At 42.3% G+C, this 25,844-nt stretch overlaps 4 protein-coding genes and 3 long non-coding RNA genes across 9 annotated transcripts in view; 3 read left to right on the top strand and 4 right to left on the bottom strand.

Annotated features, from left to right (window-relative positions):
• LOC120413992 (uncharacterized) overlaps window positions 1–9,752 on the bottom strand; it is a 36,784-nt gene extending 27,032 nt beyond the window's left edge. For both annotated transcript variants that reach the window (XM_039575005.2, XM_052710368.1), the window contains exon 1: window positions 8,470–9,752. In XM_039575005.2, coding sequence (XP_039430939.1) covers window positions 8,470–8,948 — 479 coding nt within the window. In that variant the 5' untranslated portion in view covers window positions 8,949–9,752. The remainder of the gene's footprint in view (window positions 1–8,469) is intronic.
• Window positions 9,753–10,782: 1,030 nt separating this feature from the next.
• On the top strand, window positions 10,783–12,877 carry LOC120414623 (uncharacterized). Of its 2 annotated transcripts, XM_039575866.2 has the most exons (6): window positions 10,783–10,899; window positions 10,964–11,267; window positions 11,329–12,026; window positions 12,083–12,410; window positions 12,476–12,675; window positions 12,737–12,877. In XM_039575866.2, exons 2-6 carry the CDS (start codon window positions 11,100–11,102, stop codon window positions 12,801–12,803), a joined length of 1,461 nt encoding a protein of 486 aa, XP_039431800.1. In that variant the 5' UTR covers window positions 10,783–10,899; window positions 10,964–11,099; the 3' UTR covers window positions 12,804–12,877. The 2 variants fall into 2 exon arrangements, with proteins under 2 accessions (XP_039431800.1, XP_039431793.1); XM_039575859.2 differs by having other exon boundaries at window positions 10,796–11,267.
• A 2,521-nt stretch (window positions 12,878–15,398) lies between these two features.
• On the bottom strand, window positions 15,399–16,418 carry LOC120414388 (probable Golgi SNAP receptor complex member 2). The gene is made up of 2 exons (XM_039575565.2): window positions 16,136–16,418; window positions 15,399–16,078 (listed from the first exon to the last, which is right to left on the bottom strand). The coding sequence occupies exons 1-2, from the start codon at window positions 16,267–16,269 to the stop codon at window positions 15,577–15,579; spliced, it is 636 nt and encodes a 211-aa protein (XP_039431499.1). The 5' UTR covers window positions 16,270–16,418; the 3' UTR covers window positions 15,399–15,576.
• Window positions 16,419–16,610: 192 nt separating this feature from the next.
• On the top strand, window positions 16,611–17,305 carry LOC120414980 (uncharacterized). Its single transcript, XR_005605158.2, has 2 exons — window positions 16,611–16,893; window positions 16,950–17,305. It is a non-coding gene; the product is annotated as an uncharacterized LOC120414980 (long non-coding RNA).
• Window positions 17,306–18,220: 915 nt separating this feature from the next.
• On the bottom strand, window positions 18,221–19,381 carry LOC120414806 (MRN complex-interacting protein). Its single transcript, XM_039576129.2, has 2 exons — window positions 19,248–19,381; window positions 18,221–19,182 (listed from the first exon to the last, which is right to left on the bottom strand). The coding sequence occupies exons 1-2, from the start codon at window positions 19,374–19,376 to the stop codon at window positions 18,277–18,279; spliced, it is 1,035 nt and encodes a 344-aa protein (XP_039432063.2). The 5' UTR covers window positions 19,377–19,381; the 3' UTR covers window positions 18,221–18,276.
• Window positions 19,382–19,399: 18 nt separating this feature from the next.
• Window positions 19,400–20,054, top strand: LOC120415176 (uncharacterized). Its single transcript, XR_005605175.2, has 2 exons — window positions 19,400–19,706; window positions 19,773–20,054. It is a non-coding gene; the product is annotated as an uncharacterized LOC120415176 (long non-coding RNA).
• Window positions 20,055–24,537: 4,483 nt separating this feature from the next.
• On the bottom strand, window positions 24,538–25,007 carry LOC128093478 (uncharacterized). The gene is made up of 2 exons (XR_008212518.1): window positions 24,853–25,007; window positions 24,538–24,792 (listed from the first exon to the last, which is right to left on the bottom strand). It is a non-coding gene; the product is annotated as an uncharacterized LOC128093478 (long non-coding RNA).
• Window positions 25,008–25,844: the final 837 nt, after the last annotated feature.

Genomic DNA, 25,844 nt, shown 5'->3' with positions numbered 1-25,844 from the left:
TTCTCTTGCTTTACAAAAGGTAAACAAGACATAAGGGCTTTTGTTAATTTGATTTGGTTAACCGCGGTGAATTTTCTTGAAATAATTCGAACTGTCAAAAATCCACCAAAGCATCTACCACATTGATCGCACAAAAATCTGTGGTAGAAAAGTATCCACCGGTAGATGCTTTGGTGGATTTTTGACAGTTCGAATTATTTCAAGAAAATCCACCGCGGTTAACCAAATCAAATTAACAAAAGCCCTATAATGTTTAGTAAAACAAATGATTGCGTGAAAGAAAATACTTGGTGTGACAATTATGCGTAGAAGTACAACGATGGGACAAACAGACTTGGTGTTGTTTTTAATGAGTTTCCGAACAAAGTACCAGATTTTATGTGTTTTTCTTAAAGTACACATCAGACTGAACTTAAAAATGTCATAAAGTCAAAATCACCCAAAACTGACATGGGACAATTATGCGTAGAACGGCAGTGTATCTTCACAAGGATTGACGTTTAGACCTTTTAAAAAAAAACAGTTTTAGCCTTTTTTTTGGGAGAGACATACCATCCTGCATTTTTCATGAGACTTTTTGTAACATCTTAGGCTATTTCCTCAATAATGTTGGACGAAAAAAAATCGTAACATCACCTTTAAATTTAACTTTTTAACTTAAAAATTGAAAAATCTCATAGAAGTGGCGTTTATTTTTCTTTCAGTGTATTTTTTTTTTTTTTCAAAAAGCCCGTCCAATTTTCTACAAGTTTGTCTTTGACCACTTTTTGATACGATGCAACGGTTTTAATTTACAGTAATTTCAAAATTTAAAAATACTTTAATATTTAAATAAATTACACCCTTCTCAAATGAAAAAATAAAATTAAAAGGTACAATTGGCTCGATATACACAAAAATGGCTTATATAAGCCTAGGATAACATTTCTAAAAAGTTTCATTGAAATCGGGGAGAGTCGGGTAGAAAAAAGTATCACAAAAATTCCTGATTTGAGCTGGAATTGCTCTATAATGAAAAATGGATTTTATGACTTTTTCAAAAATATCCCTATAACGGAATTTCCCGAGATTCTAATTTCCCGTTTCGTGGGAAATAAAATACCAGGAAACATTGTTATTTTAAAATATTTAGATATTGAAGATCATTTTTTTTTTAATTCTATGGTAACATTAAAAATTAAACTGACAAGAGAAGAATATTATTTAAAACGCTTAAAAATGTTTTTTTGCTTGAGCACTTGCCTTCAACATATTTTTTTCTTTGGATAAATTTATAATAGGATAGATTTTGGATTATGACTGAGGCACCTTAATCATAATCGTAATTAGTTTTTATTAAAGGAGGTATTTAAACTATGACAAACATACAAACTCGCAAACTTGTTTGCGGCAAACTCGCAAACAAAGCAAAATGTATGCAGGCAGACGGTTCTGCAAACAAATGCAGGTAAACAAACACGGCATTCAAACTAACAAACTGTCAAAAAGCTCACCGATATCCCGCTAGTTCTCGGCGGAACCAGAATACCGAAATGATTTGGGACATTTGGGTTGGGACCAATTTGGTAGGAAATTATATGATTTTTCATACTGGACATGAAAATTTACATTTCTACATAACTGCCTGTTTGCCGTAAAATTAGTGTTTTCAATTTAGCGTATAAATCTTTTTCTATTTTGTTCCCACCTCTACATTATCATCTTGAAATAAAGCTACCTTAAGTTTTTACTTGTCGCTCGCACAGAAAGGACGCGCGTTTTTTCTTCTCTGCCGAAATTTGATGTGAAAAATACAGTCCACTAGAAATTCGCGAAGTTTTTGGAGAACATTTGGTCCTTCAAGGCCGGATCACTGAAGTAGTGTCCGGGAGTGAAAAAGACGGATTGACCGGCGGGGAAATCCGAATCGAACGTTCGCGAGCGAAGTGTTTGCGAGTGAAAGCGTGGGGCGCGGGGCGTAGCACCCACGCGCGAAAAAGTGCTTTATTCCGGAAGTCAGCGGACGGGCGGCTGTAGAGCAGTCCGAAAAGAAACGTTTGACGGTTCCGGAAGAAAAAAGTGCGAAAACCGACCCTTGGGGTCCGCGCGTGAAAAAAGTGCGAAAAAAAAAAAAACTCTTCCGGAGTGGTTCGTTGGGCGTAGGAGCCACGTGGCGAGAAAGACTCTTCCGGCTTGGGGCGTAGCACCCTTCTTGCGAAAAAAGAGCATGGAAAAGCATGACTCTGCCGCGTACTCCTAAAAGCGGGAAAAAGAAGAAGAAGAAGAATACGCCCAAGAAGAAACCAGAAGTGCCAGAGGAAGAACACGAAAGCGGTGACGACACGGAAAAAGAAGTGACCCCGGTAAAGAAGCAACTGGAAGAGCAGCGTCGGAAGCAGAAAATTCGAGAAATGGAGGAGCAACTCAACGCGCTTGTTCGACAGCGGGAGGCGATGGAGAGCAAGCTGAAGCGGTTGCAGACGGCGCTCAAGACCAGCGTGGCTGCGCCGAACCCGAACTTGCGCAACGGACACTTCTTGAAGCAGCAATTAAGCAACGCGAGAGACTGCTTCTCGAAGTTTGGTGAGTACCAGGGTCAAATCCACGCGATGCCTCTGAACGCAGACCAACGAACGCACCACGAAAGAATCGAGCTGAACTTTGAGACGTTGTACGACAAGGTGTGCATCGATCTCAACGAATACCTTGAGAGGCTCGAGAAACCTGGGGTCGCTGCTCTAGTTCCGGCAGCTCCTACCAACGTCGGTGTGCAGCAGGTTCTTCCGCCGTTGAGTGTACCACTCCCGAAGTTCGACGGCACGTTTGAGACATGGTACTCGTTTAAGTCCATGTTCCAGAACATAATGGCACGATACACAAACGAGGCACCATCGATCAAACTGTACCACCTCCGGGACGCGCTGATTGGAAGGGCAGCCGGCGTGATTGACCAGGAGATGGTCAATAATAATGACTACGACGCGGCGTGGGCTCTTCTTGAGGAGTTGTATGAGGACAGACGGGCGATCATCGAACGGCACATTGAGAACATCTTCGCCATGCCAAAGATCACCCGCGACAACACCGCCGAGCTTCGGAAAGTGATTGACGTCTGCGTGAAGAACATCGAAGCTCTCAAGAAGTTGAACCTTCCGGCCAACGGACTGGGGGAGCAGATGGTAGTTAACCTGCTGGTCTCGAGAATGGACAAGGACATGCGCAGAGCATGGGAAGCAAACCAGAAGGCGGGAGAGTTGCCGACCTACGAGGCCACGATCGTGTTCTTGAAGGAGAAGCGCAGAATCGCGGACAAGCTGGAGCAGAACAGTGAAAGTGAAAAAGTGAAACCGCAACGGTCGGTAACAAAAACGAAGACCCTGGTGGTGGCCAGCGAGGGGAAGTGTTCAGTGTGCAACCAGGACCATGAAGTGATAAGGTGTGAACAGTTCAAGCAGAAAAGTGTGAACGAGAGGTACAGCCACTTGCGGAAGCATGGCCTGTGCTTTAATTGTCTGAGGAAGGGGCACCGCACCGATGGGTGCATGTCGACGAACTCGTGCCAGAAGTGCAGCAAGCGGCACCATACCCTGCTTCACACCGATGGGCCAAAGAAGCAAGAACCGGCTGCAAACACGGCGTCAACGGTCAGCGCAGAAGGCCGCACTCAATCCGTTCCACCGGCCACGGCGGGATCGTCCCAGGCTGGCCAAGGTCTGACACTCTGCACCACATCCGAAGCTCCAAGGAAGCAGACTCTACTCTCGACGGCTGTAGTGCTGGTTTACGGCGCCGGCAGCGTGCCCTACCTGTGTAGGGCGCTGATTGACTCGTGTTCACAGAACCATTTCGTGACCGAGCGCTTCGCCAACCTGTTGGCGAGCAAAAAGGAACGGGCTGATTACCGAGTCAGCGGATTGAACGGGGGAACGACCAGAATCAGTCACCTGGTGCGCGCGAAGGTCAAGTCCCGCGTTGGCAACTTTGCTGCCGACCTCGAGCTCCTGGTGGCCCCGAAGATCACTGGCGACGTGCCGGTGAAGACGATCGACATCGCTGGGTGGAACCTGCCACCAGATGTTGAACTTGCGGATCCAAACTTCAACCAGCGAGGCCGAGTTGACATGCTGCTCGGAGCAGGCATATTCTGGGATCTTGTGAAGGCTAAACGAATCACGCTGGCGGCGAACCTCCCATCGCTCAGAGACACGGAACTGGGCTGGGTGGTCGGTGGCGTGATGTCTGAAGGAACACCAGTGATCGCACGTACGTTCTGCACCGTGAACGAAGACGAAGAGCTGAACAAGCTGCTGAACCGGTTTTGGGAGATCGAAGGAGTTGAAGATCTGCGGCGACCGGTGACGTCGACGGCTGAAGAGTGTCTCGAGCACTTCCGGAGCACGTACAGTCGAAAGCCAGACGGGAGGATTGTTGTTCGCCTCCCGTTCAACGAGCGCAAGAGTGACCTGGGCGTGTCACGAGAGATGGCGATCCGTCGGTTCCTGAACCTCGAGCGGCGGCTTGATCAGCAACCCGACCTGAAACAAGAGTACGCCAAGTTTATTCACGAGTACGAGCAGCTTGGACACATGAAGGAAGTCGATGTCGGACCGTCCGAACCACCTGGATCCGCGTACTACCTGCCGCATCACTGCGTCTTGCGGCCCAGTAGTACTACAACGAAGTTGAGAGTCGTGTTTGACGGCTCTGCGAAAACGTCGACTGGAGTGTCCATAAACGACGCGCTGAAGGTTGGCCCCACGGTCCAGAACGACCTGCTATCGATCCTGCTGAACTTCCGCTGCTACCGGTACGTCTTCACCACGGACATCCCGAAGATGTTCCGCCAGATTGAGCTGCACCCCGAAGACACGCCGTACCAGCGCATACTTTGGCGTGACGACCGATCGCAGCTGTTGAAGGTGTTCGAGCTCAAGACGGTGACTTACGGCCTGGCGTCATCTCCGTTCCACGCGACGATGGCGTTGAACCAGATTGCGGAGGATGGCGAGAAGGAGTTCCCGTTGGCCTCGGCGGCACTGAAGAAATCGTTCTACGTGGACGACGGACTCTGCGGAGCGCAGAGTGTAGAAGAAGCCCGATTGCTGAGTCGAGACTTGCGTAAGCTGCTGAACACCGGCGGCTTTGATGCGCACAAATGGTGCGCAAATGATCCAGCGATTCTCGAAGAAGTCCCGGAGAGCCTCTGGGGAACAACGTTCGACCTGAAGGACGCGGCTGCCAAGTCGGTCGTGAAGACGCTGGGTGTGGCGTGGAACGCGTCGCAGGACTGGTTCACCTTCACCGTGCTGCCCCCCGAGGAGGAGACGAAGCCGCTGACGCGGCAGAAGGTGCTCAGCGAAATTGCCAAATTCTTTGATCCACTTGGCCTGGCTGGTCCGGTGGTGACAACTGCGAAGCTGATCTTGCGGAAGGTCGGCACGTTGAAGAACATCGGCTGGCTGGACCCGGTCCCGGAAAGTGTGGCCAACGAGTGGCGTCGATTCCGGGAGCAGCTGCCTGCACTGAACGACTTCCGGGTCTCCCGGTGGGTCTACGACGAAGGGGCAGAACGCGTGGAACTCCACGGTTATTCCGATGCGTCGGACGATGCGTACGGCGCGAGCGTGTACGCACGCAACATTTACCCGGGCGGCAAGATCACAATGCGGTTGATTTGCAGCAAGTCGAAGCTTCTTCCGAAGAAGGTCAAGAACGTGCCGAAAGAAATCAGCACTCCAAAGGGTGAACTTGAGGGTGCGCTGCTTCTCGCCGAACTGGTTGACAAGCTGGTAAACGTCGTCGATGTTTGCTTTGATTCGGTGAATTTTTGGTGCGATTCACAAGTAGTGCTGAGCTGGATCGCGAAGAAGCCCGAAGACCTGGAATTGTTTATGGCCAACAGAGTGAGGAAAATCCAGCAGCTGACCAGCAAGTACCGGTGGGGATACATTCCGACGGATGACAATCCTGCCGACCTGATTTCGAGAGGCGTGATGCCCCAGAACTTGATCCAGCGGGTTATTTGGAAGGACGGGCCGGTGTCGATGAACAATCGCACAATCGAAGTTGTGCAACCGCCCCTTCTCGACGGCGCGGACCTCCCGGGATTGCGATCCACGAAGTGTCTGGCGCTGGCGGCGCCGATTCAGCGATTGCGGATCTTCGATAAGCTCGGAGATTTCCGTCGACTGCTGCGCAGCATGAGCATTGTGGTGCGGTTTGCGAACTACATCATCTCAAGAAGGAAGGTTGTGGTAAAGGGCCTGCCGACGAGCGAGGAGCGCGCGGCGGCGCAGAAGCTAATCTTGCGCTTGGTGCAACGAGAGGCGTTCCAGACCGAGCTGCTGGCGTTGAAGGAGAACCACTCGCACCGTTTGCGAGGACTGAACCCGTTCATCGATCCTGACGACGGCCTTCTGAGAGTTGGCGGTCGAATCAAACAAGCTTTCGTGCCGTACGACAGCCGGCACCAGATCCTGATGCCTGCCAAGCACCCTGTCACGGAATCGTTCATCCGCTACGAGCACGTGAAGAACCTCCACGTGGGCCAGAAGGGCCTGCTTGCGCTGATACGCCAACGCTTTTGGCCGATGAACGTCAAGACGACTATCCGGAAGGTGATTCGGGGATGCGTGACGTGCTTCCGAGTTAATCCAATGAAGACGGCCCAGCTGATGGGAGACCTCCCGTCCTACCGAGTACAACCGGCCCCTGCGTTCTTCCACACCGGTGTCGATTTCGCAGGACCGTTCCTGATCAAGTCGCTGACCGCAGCACGAAGGCCGATGATGACGAAGGGGTACGTGTCCCTCTTCGTGTGTATGAGCACGCGAGCTATACACCTGGAACTGGTCTCAAGTCTCACGACGGATGCCTTCCTCGCCGCCTTGCGGCGCTTCACTGGACGTCGAGGCCTGGTGAACAAGATGCACTCCGACAACGCAACCAACTTCGTTGGGTCGGAGACCGAGCTCGAGCGACTGGCCAAGTTGTTCGCCGAGGAGCAGCACATCGAAAGGGTGGAGGAGTTCTGCAGCAGCCACGGAATCACCTGGAGCTTCATCCCGCCGCGCAGCCCGCACTTCGGTGGGATCTGGGAAGCTGGAGTGAAATCGGTCAAGCATCATCTTAAGCGAGTAGTAGGCAACCAGAAACTCACCTTCGAAGAGCTGACTACCGTGCTGGTGCAAATTGAAGCCGTGCTGAATTCGCGGCCCTTGACGCCGTGCTCGGACGACCCGAACGATTTGACCGCAGTAACCCCAGCACACTTTTTGATCGGGCGAGAGATGCGCGCGGTTCCCGAGCCGTCCTATCTCCACCTGAAGCAGTCGGCGCTGTCCCGCTGGCAACACGTGCAGGCAATGCAGCAGCAGTTCTGGAAGAGGTGGATTGCGGAGTATTTGCCGGAGCTGCAGAACCGCCAAAAGTGGTTCAAAACCACCAAGATCCAGCCGGGCGCTTTGGTGCTGATCAGCGACCCGAACGCTCCGCCGATGCAGTGGCAACTTGGTCGAATCATCGCGCTGCATCCCGGAAAGGACGACGTCACCAGGGTGGTGACACTACGAACGGCGAAGGGCGAGTGCAAGCGAGGCGTGACGGAGATTTGCTTGCTTCCGCTGGACCAGGAGACGAACGAGGAGGATTGAAATGCGGACGTGCATTTCAACGTGGGGAGGATGTTTGCCGTAAAATTAGTGTTTTCAATTTAGCGTATAAATCTTTTTCTATTTTGTTCCCACCTCTACATTATCATCTTGAAATAAAGCTACCTTAAGTTTTTACTTGTCGCTCGCACAGAAAGGACGCGCGTTTTTTCTTCTCTGCCGAAATTTGATGTGAAAAATACAGTCCACTAGAAATTCGCGAAGTTTTTGGAGAACACTGCCCATAGGGCTAGTGCCGTATGAAATGTTCAACATTCAGTATTCACGGACAATGCAATTTATCTAAAAATGTTTTTTGTCATACTGGTAGTGTCTCTAACATAACCGCATGCACCTTTTTTAAAGCACTCGTCGTATTTATTCAACTCGGCAAACTTGGTGAATAAATGTACGACTCGCGCTGAAAAACATTAATTTTGCATCTTTTTGCACACAATACTATTTCATATTCAGAATCCATCCATTCTATTTTTAATGTTGGAAAGAATTGAATAAATTATTAGTTGCTGAGTTTTCTAGTGCCCAGCCCAACCCAGCCCAGCCAGTGCCAACAAAATAAAAAATATATTCTTATTTCATGGAAAGTGATTAGAAGTCTGGCTAAATTTATTTTGATTTCACACTATGTATTAATAATTTCACAATGCTTTAAAAAATTGATCTGCTTGCGTTGTTTAAATTTAATCAATTTGAATTTTAAAATATTCAAGTTGCTCACACATTTTTTTTACCAACATTAGTTAAGTCTACATAGGAACAGCTTTGTCCTTTTCCGTTCAACAGGACTAATTAATTGACTTATTTAGCTTCAACGACTTACCCAATCGCACTTTCAAAAATCTGCTGAATTCGCTGCTCGCGCTCCTTGTCGCTGGCACAATCATCCGGCGGGGAGAGATGCTGCTGCTGTTGTTGCATCAGCTGCTGGTGATGGTTCTGCTGGTGCTGATCACCGGCGGATGGCGCCACCGCCAACCCGTAGCTGGCACTAAGTTTGCTCAGCATCAGCTTGTTGGCCCCCAGCTGAGACAGAAATTCACTCATCCCGGCCGTCCCCATGGCCGATCCTCCCGTGCTCGACGAAATGGCCGACGAGGATGGCGATGGGGCCGACTGGATCACCGGCGCTGAGTGGCTTAGCAGAAGATGCTGCTGCTGCTGCTGTTGAATCGATTGCATTTGATTCTGATGGGCGACGGCGGGTAATTTTCCATAGCTGTTGTTCGTGGACAGGTTGGGGGGTATTCCGGGAGGCCGGTTTTGCTGCTTCCACGGCTGGAACGGGTTCGGTGTGGACATTTCGGGGCACTTTCACCTTGCAGGCACTCACTTTTCGACTCTCGATTCGTTCAACTTCTTTTTGTGCAACACGAAATTTTTCGTCTACATTTTGCTTCACCCAGAAAGAAACCTCTTCTTTGCTTTGTCCTCCTCAGACCCCCTTTGGGAGAGTGGTCCACTTTTTCTTCTCTCGGATCACCTTTTTTTCGGGGAGTTGTTTTGCACTACCCTGCATGCACTTCAAACACTAATCCATCGGAACCCACTGACGGGTCCGCGCTCATTACGGTTATCCACCCGACAAACGGTGTAATGATCCGCCAAGGCCAACTCACTTTGGCCAGCCTGCACAGATTTCCGAGAGCAACTTCTTCTCGGGTAAGCAAAATAAGGCCCTCCCCTCCTTCCGTCCCCCTCACGCCACACGATTCACTATCAAAAAATTTTGACAACACTCGCGCGTGTACACACATACACTGCCGCGGCTGCTTGGATCGCCACGAGAAACGTCACGCAATATTTTTCTTTTGCGTGAATTTGTCAAAATTCGGCAATCTGCACAAAAATTCTTTTATTCACTCACAAATTTTCACCTCACCATCAGTGCAGAAGATCAGGAACACAGCGAAATAATCCGGAACGCAAAAAAAAAGGAATCCAAAATCAAAATCAGGAAAAGAGATTGTGCCAAACGCACACGCACTCACAGGTGTGCACACACTCGTACACGCGCACGCACGAACGACGACGACGGCGACGAGGAAAAGAAACTCGCGACCGACCGACGGCAGAGCGAGTAAACGAATGAATGAGAGAAGCAAAAGTGCTGAAAAACTTGGCAGTTCACAAAAATCATCTGGGTGCGTGCACGTTTGTGGTAACTTGCTAATAATTTGGGTTAATTGATTACTCACGGTTAGAGTAAAATGTACCCAAAATTATAGAAGCAAGGCGACCAAATGTTGAGGTGAATCGGGAAACTTCTGCTGTAAGTTTTAATAAAGGGCAAAAAGTCTTCAAACTTGTTTCAATAAATAAATATTATTATTAAATTTTAATCGAAAAATCTTATGAAATAGATATTTAATGAAATTTAAGATTTCTATATCCAAAAGAGTCTTAAATATTACAGAAGTTGGAAATTCAAACCCAGCAATACATTTAAGTCTACACTCAACCCCCGGTGGTTGGTCACTTTTTCGTTTGACAACACAGCAAAAAATCCGATGGTAAAATCGCATGCAAAAGCATGCACATCACCTTCGTCAAAATAAACACTTAATATTACACACTGCATGTAAAATTATTGCAAACACAAAAAAAAGTTGCAACCGACGGGATTCAAACCCAGCACAAATGTTATGGACTGGCGCCTTAGCCCGCTCGGCCATCAGACCGATGTAAAGCTGTAAGGATAAACGCATATATGAGCTTGACATTTCGGTCAATTAGGTTTCCCATACTGATGGGCTACATATTTCAGTGTGTAAAATCACATAAAATTGTATAAAATAATGCAATATTTATTTTACACCCAGGCCTTCTACACGCAGCTGGATTACTACTTTTTTAGCTGTGAATTTTTTAGTTTGTACCCCGTTGGTTGGTCAAAGTCAAACCTAAAAGTGACGAACTGTCACTTTTTACACGGCGCTCACGCACACGCACAACAGTTGGTGTCAAACCATCGGGGTTTGAGTGTATATCGATTTTGAAAGATTATTCGAAGCCCTCGCACGGGGTCTTTTGGGGAGGAGGGTAGGGGCCTCTTTGTTGCATCGGGTTCGTGTAAGTCCAAGGAAGGTTCTTACGCCAAAAAGTGACAACTTTGGCCACTCTGGAACCGATTCCAGGAAAATCTGCAGATTGTATGGGAAAAGTTACGTGTAATCAAATTTTGATCACAGGAGGCTGAGTAAGCAAACAAGCTTAAAACGTCAAGAAACGAAAAAAAGACAAGACGAAGTTTGTAGGGTTTAGCTTGTTTGAGATAAATATTTAAAAATAAGTACCTAAACACATGCATTCAACAGGTGTCCCCTCGATTCCGTACGCGCCATGCGCGTAAGATTTCCATAGTAACGGTTTCCACCAAACAGTTACACACATTACTGTCGGCTTTTGTAAGATATTCTTCTCCGATCGAAGTTTGCTCAAGTTCTATACCAAATGAACCTCGATCGCTTCACGCTGGTCTCCAACGGAGTCGTGGAGTTCAAATCCACCTGGCGAACAACCGGCGAAAAGCCCGACCTCGTGGACAGTTGCACTGGCACGGATGAGCCTGCACCGCAGATCGACGCCTCGACGGATGCCGCCGAGCGAAAGGACGCCGGGGTTAAAGTTTTGCTGTGCAAAGTTTGAAGTACTTTTAGCTGATCTAATTTTTCGTTTGCAGACTCAAACGGGAGGATCTCCGCGCCATTCCAACGCCACGTGCGACGATGCCAAGCTGGCCAACTGGTTACGCAAGGTTTGTCCGCTGGTTGAGGAAGAGTTATCGTTCGGAATTACGGATCTACCGGACGCAAATGATAACTTTAGCGATTTGTCGGGTAGACTGTTGATCCGGAAGCATCAGGAACTCACTATGAGGAAATTGAACCCAGAACTGGAGAACGGTCAAAAGTTGAACATGGGGGCGGCAGCTTGGCTGTCGATTCGTACTAGGGATGCTCCGTTGCTGGTTTTGTCCTGCGGATCGCATCACGAGGCATGGTGCGAGCATACGTTCGCATCAATTACAGCTTTTACGCCAAAACGTGACGCGTTCGGATCCGTTCATTGGGTCGAGCTTAGCAGTTGCCCCGTGAAGGCCTGCATCGAGACGCTCGAGACGAACCCTTTCAACAAGGACATGTTCGCTGGGGGAACCGTTTCCGGCGATGTCTACATCTGGCAGTACGAACTTAACTTCAAGCATGAGCAGAATTCCTTTACGGAAATTTTCTCCGAGACCACCGACTTTGGAAAGGTCGTCGACATGACCTGGATCAGGCCGAACCCAATGACCAAAGATTTTGGACTGCTGTCCTGCCACAGCGATGCAACCGTGATTCTATGGAAGATTGGCAAGCACGTCGGAAAGGATAAAACGTAAAATACGAAGAATAAGCCAATCTACAAATTTCAAAGCTAACTTTCTTTCACAGATTTCGCATTTCAAACTCAACGTCATCCCGCAAAGCCCTGATTCTAACGCAGATTTTAGCCATTTCCAACTCGGAGTTCGTGGTCGGTTCCGTCGATGGCAGCATGCTGCTCTGCTCCATGACCCAATTGATACCCATCGGATCGGCAAACAACGGCAACTCGACAACATCTGCTAAGAAAAGCTACTTTGCACCGTCATTCACGGAGCTCAAGCCGCACTCGTTCGCGGTGACCACGTTGCTCAAGCTGGAGAACGACCGTCAGCAGTTCCTGATCAGCTGCGATCTCACCGGCGAGGTGTACTTCCACGATGTCACCGATGCGATCGTAAAATTACAGCAAACTTACGCAGTTTTTCCATAACTGAAATTTTCTTAAATCCACAATTCTAGAACACAACTCCCACGCTGGTCATCAAGATGCCGCTGCCGTTCAAGAACCGGATAATCTGCACCGACGACATGCGGTTCATTCTGAGTCCGAACACGGACGGTGCGCTGGAGATTTACAACATCGACAGCGGATCGCAGGATGTGGTTGAGTGCGGCGGCATGAAGGGCCGACCCGGATTGATACGGGCTAGCGCGAATGGGTAAGATTTAAATTTGAAAATGTGTTGGTGGGGTTTTAAAGACTTTTTTGTTTGTTTACAGAAAATGGCTTATCACAGGACCCTACGATGGAAGTTTTGTTGTGTATGCCGTGGAGAAAGACGGTTAAATGTTACAATTAAATGTACTTTTCAGCTCAACAATTAAAATTGAATTATCCCTAGCGTGCGTACATTTTTCTCTGAATCTGTTATATTACACCCATTGAAACAGCCTACTTTGATGCCGATGCCACCAGAATCAACAGCGGAGTAGGGAAACTTTTTATATTCGTCTAGTAATCCAATCATAATATTTACCTATACGAATAGGATGATAATTTGTAAAGAGAATGGGTGCAAGTGCATTTTCATAACAAACTATAATCTTCATCATTTTTCTCGAATTACACAATTTGTGTCACAGATAAATTTTTAATTGATTTCACCAACATTTTTATCAAGATACAGTCCATACTCGATTATCCGAAGACCTTGGAAAATCAATTCGGATAATCGAATCAAGAAAAAGTAATATTTCCAGAGTTTAGAATCTAGAATTTTAAGAATTTTAGAATTTAAGAATTTGAGAATTTAAGAATTTAAGAATTTAAGAATTTAAGAATTTAAGAATTTAAGAATTTAAGAATATAAGAATTTAAGAATTTAGGAATTTAAGAATTTAAGAATTTAAGAATTTAAGAATTTAAGAATTTAAGAATTTAAGAATTTAAGAATTTAAGAATTAAAGAATTAAAGAATTAAAGAATTAAAGAATTAAAGAATTAAAGAATTTAAGAATTTAAGAATTTAAGAATTTAAGAATTTAAGAATTTAAGAATTTAAGAATTTAAGAATTTAAGAATTTAAGAATTTAAGAATTTAAGAATTTACGAATTTACGAATTTAAGAATTTAAGAATTTAAGAATTTAAGAATTTAAGAATTTAAGAATTTAAGAATTTAAGAATTTAAGAATTTAAGAATTTAAGAATTTAAGAATTTAAGAATTTAAGAATTTAAGAATTTAAGAATTTAAGAATTTAAGAATTTAAGAATTTAAGAATTTAAGAATTTAAGAATTTAAGAATTTAAGAATTTAAGAATTTAAGAATTTAAGAATTTAAGAATTTAAGAATTTAAGAATTTAAGAATTTAAGAATTTAAGAATTTAAGAATTTAAGAATTTAAGAATTTAAGAATTTAAGAATTTAAGAATTTAAGAATTTAAGAATTCTAGATTAAATTTTCAAAACAACCTATCCCTCATGGGTTTCCTATGCAGATAGGACCTTTTGAAAATTTAATCTAGAATTTAAGAATTTAAGAATTTAAGAATTTAAGAATTTAAGAATTTAAGAATTTAAGAATTTAAGAATTTAAGAATTTAAGAATATAAGAATTTAAGAATTTAGGAATTTAAGAATTTAAGAATTTAAGAATTTAAGAATTTAAGAATTAAAGAATTAAAGAATTAAAGAATTAAAGAATTTAAGAATTTAAGAATTTAAGAATTTAAGAATTTAAGAATTTAAGAATTTAAGAATTTAAGAATTTAAGAATTTAAGAATTTAAGAATTTAAGAATTTAAGAATTTAAGAATTTAAGAATTTAAGAATTTAAGAATTTACGAATTTACGAATTTAAGAATTTAAGAATTTAAGAATTTAAGAATTTAAGAATTTAAGAATTTAAGAATTTAAGAATTTAAGAATTTAAGAATTTAAGAATTTAAGAATTTAAGAATTTAAGAATTTAAGAATTTAAGAATTTAAGAATTTAAGAATTTAAGAATTTAAGAATTTAAGAATTTAAGAATTTAAGAATTTAAGAATTTAAGAATTTAAGAATTTAAGAATTTAAGAATTTAAGAATTTAAGAATTTAAGAATTTAAGAATTTAAGAATTTAAGAATTTAAGAATTTAAGAATTTAAGAATTTAAGAATTTTAGAATTTTAGAATTTAAGATTTTAAGAATTTAAGAATTTAAGAATTTAAGAATTTAAGAATTTAAGAATTTAAGAATTTAAGAATTTAAGAATTTAAGAATTTAAGAATTTAAGAATTTAAGAATTTAAGAATTTAAGAATTTAAGAATTTAAGAATTTAAGAATTTAAGAATTTTAGAATTTAAGAATTTAAGAATTTAAGAATTTAAGAATTTAAGAATTTATGAATTTAAGAATTTATGAATTTAAGAATTTAAGAATTTAAGAATTTAAGAATTTAAGAATTTAAGAATTCAAGTATTTTAGAGCTTTTAAATAAATTTTTTTTATGAATTACGGGCATTCTGCCAATTATATTTTTTTTATTTGAAATAAGGCTTTTGCACATTTTATTTTACTTCATTTTTTATATTTTTATTTCTATGTTTTAATGTTCTATTTCAAATTAGAACTTTTGAATTTTGGAATGTTCAAACTTGATAAATATTAAGTTAATTTTAGTTAAGTTTTGAATTACGATTTGAAACTTGTTGAAAATTCGATTTGAGAATTTATTAAATTTTCAGATTTATCGATTTTTTTTTATTTCAGAATTTTGTAAAAGCACGATTTTTTTGATTTTTTTTTAATATTTCATTATTTTATTTTTTCCTCCGTCACATGCGCCTAGACCGGCAACAAATTGCTGAAGACACCAAATCGATCGCAAAATCCCTTTCCGAGGTAGTCAATGTGTTTAATCCCGACGAAAACTAAAGGAAATGTCATTTTGGAAAATAACGATTATTTTGGATGATTGAGTGTTTTATTATAATCTTTTTAACAATACATTCCTTAGTATCAAAGCCACACTAGTTACAATCTATAAAGTTACTCGTACAGGATAAATAATTGCTAGCTCGGTCAGATAAAATATTTTTCTAGCAGAAATCGCTTTCCCTCTCACACTTTCAGCCTAAAACACAAAATACCACACAACCAGCACGATAATCAGCAACGTGACCACCATCCCGCCCACCATCACGTACTTGTCCTCGACCAGCCTCCGCTCGATCATCTTCATCGTCTGGTTCGACAACCCGAGCGTATTGCCCACATCCAAAATCCGCTTGCGCGCTCCCTTCAACGTCTCGCGCTGACTTCGCAGCCCGTCCAGCACGCTCGACCCGGTCCACAGCATTTCGTCCACTCCACGGTGCGCGTTCTGCATCGAGTTGTTGTGCTGCAGCGAGTAATCGATCTCGATTGAGGTTTCCGAGTTGGCGGTGAAGCGCTTGTTGAGCAGGTTCTCCCGCTCCGCTTGCTCCAGCTCGCGGCGACTCTTTTTGTCCTGGTACTGCTTGAGGGCGGCCTGCAGGTGCCGCAAGTCGTACTTGAGCTGGTCGACGCGCATTTTGGCGTTTTGCCGTTGCGCCGCCGGAACCTTGTACAGCAGAACGTCCAGCCGGTCGCAGTTGCTGGAAGGGTTGGTTGGTTAATTTGGTATCCCATGGTATGACTTGAAATCTTCTTACGCATTAATTGTGGCCAACTTGGTCTGGATGTCGGTCTCGACGGCGCCGGAATCCGTCCGAACCAGGCTGAGCTGCTGAAAACATTGCTGCGTTTCCTGGATCAGACCGTTGGTCTGGAAGTAGAGCGCCTCCATGGTTCTTCTACCTTAGTGGTTTACTGGTAGCTCAACAGAAACTCATAACTTTACTTTTCTGAAGCCTACGGCTAGAACTTTCGTGCAATCATTGGGAAATTAACGAAATTTAGTCCTGCTGGCTGACGGTTCTCGAAATCCTGACACATCACTACTGCTTTGACAGTTCTTTAATTTGATTTCTTGTTGTGTTGTCAACAGATGTTGCACTCAAAAACGAGATTAGAGATTTTTGAAGAGCCCACGTGGCGGATCACGAGAGAGATTTAAACCATAGACTAAATATATATAGATACGCCACTCCCCTGTTGGGGCTGGCGACACTACCGCCACGCCAAAATTGCACCTGGTGGCAATTTATAGGTACTACTTTTCGATGTTTCCAAAGGGAAAATTATTTTTCCCCAGTTTCAGTTCAAGTGTTACGGTTGCATCGTAGCAACAGCTGCTTTTCAAACTTTGTTTATTTTCTGTCAACATTTCACCATCAAGTGGGACTTCAAATCGTTGGCTTTTTTCCTCTTAGAAGAACCCGGTGCGAGCATCTCTGACCACCGAAAATCCTACGAACGGAGCCGTTTCCTCCGAGGTTGCCATCCGTTCATCTTGGAGACGTGTTAGCAAGTGAGTAGAACAAAGTTTAACAGAAAATATGCTTATGTGAAAATTTATTTTTACAGGCCCTCTGGTTGCACTCTAAACTTGATTAACCCTGCCAACCATTCCACCACAGCAAACGGAAACTGCGTAGCGTTATAGAATCTGACCGTAACTGTCGGTGCTTCTAGCGGACACAGCCTTCTCGTGTGAACAGAACTCAAGCAAAGCTTTTCCCGGGGCCCAGTTTCACAAGAACCACGGTGTGCGACAATCCACCGTTGCCGGAATAGCGGGAGCGAGCGGAAACACAAGTCTAATCTAAACGTATGCTGGGCACCATGATGAAATGCCTCGATTTTTGTTACAACTGTTTCTTGTTCTATTTTGTTAGTTGATAATAAAACGTCGACCCAATAAAACGGATATCATACACCTACATGCTGATTAAATTTTATTTGTCTAGATCACTGATTCGCAAACTATTTTCGCCTAGGCTCCACCTTTCATGCATCAATGGTGGGGCCCACGGCCACTCCAGGAACTTGTCAGGCCCCACTAGCGGGGCCCACTGTTCTTAGATTTTCGAGCAGCTCCAGAACATGTCCCAAAGCTGAAGATTCTTCTTGCGGTTCAATGTCAGCCGGGTAGTTTAGCATAAAGAAGTGGCCTCTTTAAATCTGATGCACATGAACGGAGGAATCAGCGTTAGGTTTGTTTGTCTATTCTTGCGCTGCATTTTGGCAAAAGTTTTACATAAGTTCTTCATGTCTGGAAAAAAAATAAAATGAAGCATCTACACATGGTAAGGGATTCTAAACAACCATATACAAATAAGCATCTCTTTGAGGAGCGGACTGTAGCTCAGTTCGCTAACCTTCGTTGCCATCACTCGAGACTTTTTCATCTGGCCGGGGGAGTGGTGCAAATCCGCAGAGGTTTCACCGTAGAGTGGGAACTGCCCGTTTCCGGTTCGATTATTCTAGTCAGATTCTCTACTGCTGCTGCCACTGCTACTTGCCCTGCTGGAGTACACAGCTGGCGGCCGATTTTTTTACGTGTTTTTGGAATTAAAAAGATAAATTACAAAAATAGTTTGTACAAGGACGTGTTGAACCCAATTCGGTGACACTTTGTCAAAAACAAAACAATTTTTCAACAGGCAAGTGCACAGAGTACTATGATTTTGTTCCCGAATTTAGTACCTGTAAATTGACGATGGCGGCGCGCAGATCGCTAAAGGGGTGTCGCCAACTAGGTATATGGAGCAACTTCCAAGTGGGACATCTACTTGATTAATAATCTATGTTTAAACAAAGAGAGCTCTTGCGGAAATATTTTGAATTTATTTCACTTTCACAGACAATTGGAATTGAAAGAATTTCGGATTGAAAAATTAACACAACAAAGCTACATTATTCCATCGTCTTCTTCATGTTTCACAACGAATTTGTTCCACTTCGAAGCAGAACCAACACTGCTTATTGGATGACTTATTTCATTCCCTGTGTATCGTTCGTTGGAGGAGATTTTAATGTCCTCATCTTTATCGAGTTTGATCTTTTTATTACACTCTTCCTCGCTAGTTCTTATCGATCCACTCTCTGTAACACGTGCTTCTTCAATCCGTTCCGGTGATCGCTTCAAACTCGTCGGAACCTTCGGCTTAAAGCTGAAGAATCTTTGAGTTTGCGGTTTCTCTTCTGCGATGCGCTCTTCTTCCGGTGGTTTCGGACAGACCTTGGCCGAGCTGGTCAAATTCTTGCGCGACTCCCATTTGTACTCTTTCTTATCTTGCTTCCCCATCTGATGAAAGTTCATCAACGGAATCGAATGCGTTCGCGCAGGAGATTCAACGTGATCGTTTCGTTTTGGTTGCCAACTTGTGCTGCTTTTCCTGGGTTCCCAAACCGACTTACCCTCACGAGAATCTTCCCTAACCGGTTCCAAATGTGCCCTCTGAATCGCCCTCGCCTGTGGCACAGCATTCTCACTCGGCAGTCCCAAAACCTCCTCCGGTTTCTCCTTCGCCAGAAACGATCCCCACTTACTGGTCGTCTCTCCACGGCTCTCTGTTTGTTCAACGACCCGTTCCGACCCCTCATCCGGGGGAAGCTCAAAGTCGTCGTCCTCCTGCAGCAACCGCTCGACCAGCGTTCGATCCAGCAAGCCCTCCGTTTCGCAGCTCTTGGCGCTGAGTTGTTGGGCCAGCAGGCGGCACTCGAGGCCCGATCCGCGGCCGTACTCTTTGCGCAGGGTTTGCTTCGTGTTGCACCGGTTGCAGGTCCACTTGTTGGATTTCTTCACGATGTCCGACTGAGTTCATGAGATTAAGAGATTTTTGTTAGGAAAAAATGTTTTGATAAGTTTACGCAAAATACCTGAAACTGACGACATTGGAAGCAGCAAACGACGCGAAGCACTTGGGGCATTTTGAGAATGAAAAGTACACTAAAGTTGCGGAAAATTCGAATTATTTGAATTTTAACTTTTTTACGCGCGCTGCACATGTTTGTTTACATGAAGGCATAGATTATTAATTACCTAGATGTCTCACTTCGGAATAATGCCATACATCCAGTTGGCGACACCCCTTTAGCGCTCCGAGCGCCACCACAGTCGAGTTACAGGTACTAAATTGCTAAACAAAATCGTAGCACTCTGCACTTTTCGACCTAATTTTTCCTGACATCAAAAAGTGCCACTGTCTTGCTTTGTTTTAAACGGTTTCCATGATACCAACGGAGGTGGTGGTGGTTTGTGGCGGTGAGTGAGCTGAAACAAACGATTTTCGAGAGGCGTAAACAGGGACTCTGCCGGGAACCGATGGTCCGTTAATGGTAAGAACAGCAACAAGGTTCTCCTATTTGATCTGTACAATTTATAAAATCGTGTTCTCTTTTCAGTGAAGTCTGCAGCAGCAAACTGGTTGCGCCAATTAATGGGATTCGCGTCGTTGAAAAGTTGATGTTCGATATAAAGGACCAGGAGTTGATAGCGGAAATGGCGATTGACAAGGCCGCCACAGCAGTTCCCACCCCAAGTGTCGTGTCCCCAAACAACTTGAATGAAACCAGCTCCGTTCCTGGCAGAGTACCTCAGGCCCAAATAAAAGAGAAGTCGCACAAAGTTCAGTTATGTAATGTGAAAAAAGAAGAATAATAAAAAAAAACTAGATTTTTATTTTATTCCCAAGAATTTTACATTAGGTCTATTCCCGTACTTGCAGAATTGCAGAATTTCTGCAGCTTCTGCAGAATTCTGCAGCCAGCATAAGTCACTTTTTTGCAGCACGTTCCCGTACTTTTCAGCTCGCTCTCTTCATCTCTCTCTTTTGCAGAAGTTCTGCAAGAAGAGAAGCAGCAAAAATTTTGCCTGGGTAGCGCGTTCCAGTACTTTTTCTGCAATATTGTACACAGTTGAGTAGATTTACTCAAACTGGGTATTAAGGTTTTATAATTATTTCAAAACATTAAAATAAAGTGATTGAGAAAAATAGTAATTGAAAGGAGTTTACCTCTAGAACGGGGGCATTATTTTTTTGAGTTCAATTTGTTGGGTGGTGACGCGCGGTCAATTATGTGGCATTGTGTGTGAAAAGAAAAGAATTTTATTTCGTGTTTCATCCTGGTTGGCTTGCCCACAAGCAGAAGAAAATCAGTTCAATTTGTTGGGTGGTGACGCGCGGTCAATTATGTGGCATTGTGTGTGAAAAGAAAATAATTTTATTTCGTGTTTCATCCTGGTTGGCTTGCCCACAAGCAGAAGAAAATCAGTTCAATTTGTTGGGTGGTGACGCGCGGTCAATTATGTGGCATTGTGTGTGAAAAGAAAAGAATTTTATTTCGTGTTTCATCCTGGTTGGCTTGCCCACAAGCAGAAGAAAATCAGTTCAATTTGTTGGGTGGTGACGCGTGGTCAATTATGTGGCATTGTGTGTGAAAAGAAAAGAATTTTATTTCGTGTTTCATCCTGGTTGGCTTGTCCACAAGCAGAAGAAAATCAGTTCAATTTGTTGGGTGGTGACGCGCGGTCAATTATGTGGCATTGTGTGTGAAAAGAAAAGAATTTTATTTCGTGTTTCATCCTGGTTGGCTTGCCCACAAGCAGAAGAAAATCAGTTCAATTTGTTGGGTGGTGACGCGCGGTCAATTATGTGGCATTGTGTGTGAAAAGAAAAGAATTTTATTTCGTGTTTCATCCTGGTTGGCTTGTCCACAAGCAGAAGAAAATCAGTTCAATTTGTTGGGTGGTGACGCGCGGTCAATTATGTGGCATTGTGTGTGAAAAGAAAAGAATTTTATTTCGTGTTTCATCCTGGTTGGCTTGCCCACAAGCAGAAGAAAATCAGTTCAATTTGTTGGGTGGTGACGCGCGGTCAATTATGTGGCATTGTGTGTGAAAAGAAAAGAATTTTATTTCGTGTTTCATCCTGGTTGGCTTGTCCACAAGCAGAAGAAAATCAGTTCAATTTGTTGGGTGGTGACGCGCGGTCAATTATGTGGCATTGTGTGTGAAAAGAAAAGAATTTTATTTCGTGTTTCATCCTGGTTGGCTTGCCCACAAGCAGAAGAAAATCAGTTCAATTTGTTGGGTGGTGACGCGCGGTCAATTATGTGGCATTGTGTGTGAAAAGAAAAGAATTTTATTTCGTGTTTCATCCTGGTTGGCTTGTCCACAAGCAGAAAAAAATCAGTTCAATTTGTTGGGTGGTGACGCGCGGTCAATTATGTGGCATTGTGTGTGAAAAGAAAAGAATTTTATTTCGTGTTTCATCCTGGTTGGCTTGCCCACAAGCAGAAGAAAATCAGTTCAATTTGTTGGGTGGTGACGCGTGGTCAATTATGTGGCATTGTGTGTGAAAAGAAAAGAATTTTATTTCGTGTTTCATCCTGGTTGGCTTGCCCACAAGCAGAAGAAAATCAGTTCAATTTGTTGGGTGGTGACGCGCGGTCAATTATGTGACATTGTGTGTGAAAAGAAAAGAATTTTATTTCGTGTTTCATCCTGGTTGGCTTGCCCACAAGCAGAAGAAAATCAGTTCAATTTGTTGGGTGGTGACGCGCGGTCAATTATGTGGCATTGTGTGTGAAAAGAAAAGAATTTTATTTCGTGTTTCATCCTGGTTGGCTTGCCCACAAGCAGAAGAAAATCAGTTCAATTTGTTGGGTGGTGACGCGCGGTCGATTGTGTGGCATTGTGTGTGAAAAGAAGAGAATTTTGCTTCGTGTTTCATCCTGATTGGCTTGCTCAAGTACTTCCTACATCATCGTTGATCGGGAGGCACGACGTCGTGTGAATTGTTGCATTATAATAAGTTTAAGTATTACTGTAAATGACTGTAAAAAGTCTTTCCTATATAATCAATGTCGTCTGGGTAATCGTGATGAAAAATTACATTTATTCAGTGTTTAAATACCTGTGCGCGAGTGTTTTGGTGTGCTGATTAGAAAGACCTTCCCATAGCATCGTTGCTCGGAAGGCTCGCCGACGGGTTTGTTATGAAAGTCCTCCCCATAGCATCGTAGCTCGGGAGGCATCGAAAAGCCAATACCTTATCCTACTAACCCAAAAAAAAATCACGTGATGCTTGAAGGAGATGCTGTGGATTCAACGGTCTCAAGCGGTATCAACAAGTATATAGCGAAAAACTGTGTGCTTGATGAGTCTGCAACTTCAACTATCGGACTAACATTCCTCCCTTTTGTTGAACTGCAGGCTTCTTGGGAGGGCGCCGGTATTGACTAATAAAGTCGGGGTCTTCAGGGGTTAAACAGTGAACGGATGGTTGGCTCCCACTGATCATTTTTGATTCATTGTTTAACTTCAGCTGATCTGTCAATAACGGAGTAGCAGCTCATTGGCAGTCAACCATGCTCATGCTCATGCTCATGCTCAGAACGGGGGCATTATTTTTTATTCAACTCAACATTTTATTTGAAAGATCAAGCATGTACCATTTATTTGGTAACTAGAAATTAATTATGCTTAGGATGAAATTATACATAAGAAATTATTCAAAATTTTTACATTAGGTAAAAAATAGTGAGAGATGCAGGTACGTTTTACACATGGACATTGACATTTAGAAATTCATGATTAAAAATATTTACAAAAAAAAAACTTATATTTTCAAATTGAAAAACTTTAAAAAAAATCTGATATCTGAGAAATTTAAAAATGCTCCTATTTATATCAGAAAAATAAATAAAACACAAATTCAAAGCCTCGTTCAAAGCTTGAAAAATACAAATAATTAAAAATTAAATATATCAAAATGTTTAAAATATCAAAAAAATCATAATTTTAAAAATTCAAAATAAAACAAAAATAAAGGGTTTCAACTTAAAAGTTCCTTAACTTAAGTATTCTTATATTTTGAAATTCTAAATAAAAAAATCAAAAGTTTGAATACTTCAGAGTTCAGAACACCAAAAATTCAAAAGCTACAATTGAAAGAAAATTAAAGATACTAAAAAATTTCAAAAATAAGTAAAGTTTTAAAATTGTGTGAATCAAAAATTTTAAAATTCAAATATTCAAAAAATAGAAACAGTTAGTACCGAGATTAGTACTCTATTTTCCGAAGAACTTGTCAAAATTTCCAACCTCTAAAACCTCTAATCTGAGCTTCTAACCTAAAATATGACTCCAATAAAAATTGTACTTTTTATGATTCAAGATGGCAGCATTTAAAAATTTCCGAATTTTAGAATTTAAATTTCTTAAAATAGAAGAATTCGACAAAACTACATCGATTTTTTTGGTTCATATAAGAATACAAATTGGTAGTACCGTTTAAGGTACAATGTATTATTTGCCAATTAAATTTACTTATTATTTAAACACACATATTTAGCCTATTCAAAAACAATTGAAGATCAAAAATTATTCCTAAACAAATATTTATTTGAAATTATTAAACACAAAAGAAATGTGTCTTTTAAAAGTTTTTTAAAACAGTTTGTTTGTATAATACATTTTTTTGGTTGAGGTATTAGCCGTGCTGTAATACTGACTTTAGTTATCTTTTTTTTGTCAAGTTAAAATATTAACACTAAAAAAATCGCTATATGATAATGAACTAAGCCTGAAATCGTTCTCAATAAAAACAGACATTTAAAAAAACTACCCCAAAAATCCATTAATTCAAAATATACAAACGTCCCTTCAAAAAAACTACTTCAATTTAGTAATAATAAAACATAAAATTTATTGCAACTAATAATAAAATGCATAATTTCACCCAACTTGCAACTTTTATGTAAGCGTGTACTCAACATCCTTCACACCAAATTGCAATAACTTTTCAACAAGAAAGAGAAAAGAGAGCTTGCAGAAAAGTACGGGAACGGTTTTGCTGCAACTTCTACCTCTCTCACTGCAGAAGTTCTACCTGAGAGAAAAGTTACTTTTGTTGCAGAAAAGTACGGAAACGCTCTGCTGCCGTTTTTGTGCAGAATTGCAGAATTCTGCAGTACGGGAATAGACCTATTGCTTAGTATACATTTAAACCAATTGTGTTACACACAACTACTAGCAGTATTGGAACATGACGCCGATTTACTATCGTTTCGAACCGATTCAAAGCTTAGTTTCAAGATGCATTATTTTACGAGATCAGATGCAAAAGACGAACATTTCCGGTCAGGTTCGCCGTCGAACCTGTAGTTGAACACCGGAATCTGTTTTTTTTTTTTGTACAGGTGCCAGATGATTTGGGCAATCACAGGGCTTCTGTGGCAGGAGAAGCTTCTTTGGCGGGGCAGCATTTGTGCCCTTGCTTGTTCAGTAGTCGAGGTCTTAGGTTTGTCCGGATATGTGACTGAACGTTGATTGCCATCCACCATGGACGGCTAGACAGACTTCCGCTTCATCGTTTCCGGGTTCGCTTTCACCATCATAGTTCTCCGGAATCTCACGAAGCTGTGAAAATCGAAACAATCTTTTTGATGGAGGATTTTTTTGTTATATTTTTTTCCTCACCTGCTTTCTTGAAGAGCAAAACACTTTCGATCTATTGACTGGAACATTCACGCCGCTAGAATCTGCATGGTAGAAACGGCACAACCAGCAAATTTATAAAACATTTACGAAGGATGCTAAACTAACAGCAAAGAGAACGAAAAATAAAGATGCCTTTGTTTTGACATTTCTTGTAAACAGCAGTTGCTAGTCGAAAGTTGCTTGGATATACCCAGTGAGCATTGAACTGAAACTGAGGAGGATTTTTTTTCAAACGTTCCCAAAGGGTAGATTAGTACCTGTGAATTGCCACCAGGTGTAATTTTGGCGTGGCGGTAGTGTCGCCAGCCCCAACAGCGGAGTGGCGTATCTATATATATTTAGTCTATGATGAAGGGTAGGAAACGAAATATTTTTATTTTGATCAGTGTTGTCAGCTTTCTACACGCCTTCTGAAAATCACTGTTTTCGTGAAAACCGAACCTATACTCAGAAGTGAGTAAATGGTGCTATTTAGGGGCAGTAATTTAGCTCTATGTAAATTTTTATGTCCAACGGTAAAAAACACAATTAAAAACCATTTCAGATCACTTTTATTCATTTTGATGCAAAAAAAAAAAATTACAGGGCAACATTTTTTCAATGGATTAACTATGATCCCCTTGGAACGAGCTGTCAAGTAAGACCTTCTCTGTAAAGAAGGGCCGCGAAGTTATTTTTTTTTTATTGATTTCAAAATCCTTATTAAAAACTTTGCGGTCGTACAAAAGGTCATTGTACTCAGCTTTAGTAAGTAACCACAGTCTTAACAGTGGGAGGAGCCATCATAAAAATCGTTTAATTCTCTTGCAAAACAAAAATTAAACAATTTAGAAATTCAAAACTACATATAATCAAAAATTGTATAATTGAGCAATTGGGTCCTAAAATTAAGCTTAAATTTGTGATATTATTATTCACAACGATAAGTTGTTGCTTATTTTTCTGAGACACTCTGACACTGACACTCTGTA

This window comes from Culex pipiens, chromosome 3 (assembly GCF_016801865.2).
Source record: "Culex pipiens pallens isolate TS chromosome 3, TS_CPP_V2, whole genome shotgun sequence".
NCBI classification, from domain to species: Eukaryota; Metazoa; Arthropoda; class Insecta; order Diptera; family Culicidae; genus Culex; species Culex pipiens.
Note: the sequence above shows the minus strand (reverse complement) of the source record. Positions and strands in the feature narration are given on the sequence as shown.

Coding starts and splice junctions, on each gene's coding strand:
- LOC120414623 (XM_039575866.2), top strand. CDS start 11,100: ATGAACCTCGATCGCTTCACGCTGGTCTCCAACGGAGTCGTGGAGTTC. Junction 11,268..11,328: donor CCGAGCGAAAGGACGCCGGG/GTTAAAGTTTTG, acceptor TTTCGTTTGCAG/ACTCAAACGGGAGGATCTCC. Junction 12,027..12,082: donor CACGTCGGAAAGGATAAAAC/GTAAAATACGAA, acceptor TTTCTTTCACAG/ATTTCGCATTTCAAACTCAA.
- LOC120414388 (XM_039575565.2), bottom strand. CDS start 16,269: ATGGAGGCGCTCTACTTCCAGACCAACGGTCTGATCCAGGAAACGCAG. Junction 16,079..16,135: donor AAGTTGGCCACAATTAATGC/GTAAGAAGATTT, acceptor CAACCCTTCCAG/CAACTGCGACCGGCTGGACG.
- LOC120414806 (XM_039576129.2), bottom strand. CDS start 19,376: ATGTGCAGCGCGCGTAAAAAAGTTAAAATTCAAATAATTCGAATTTTC. Junction 19,183..19,247: donor TCCAATGTCGTCAGTTTCAG/GTATTTTGCGTA, acceptor TCATGAACTCAG/TCGGACATCGTGAAGAAATC.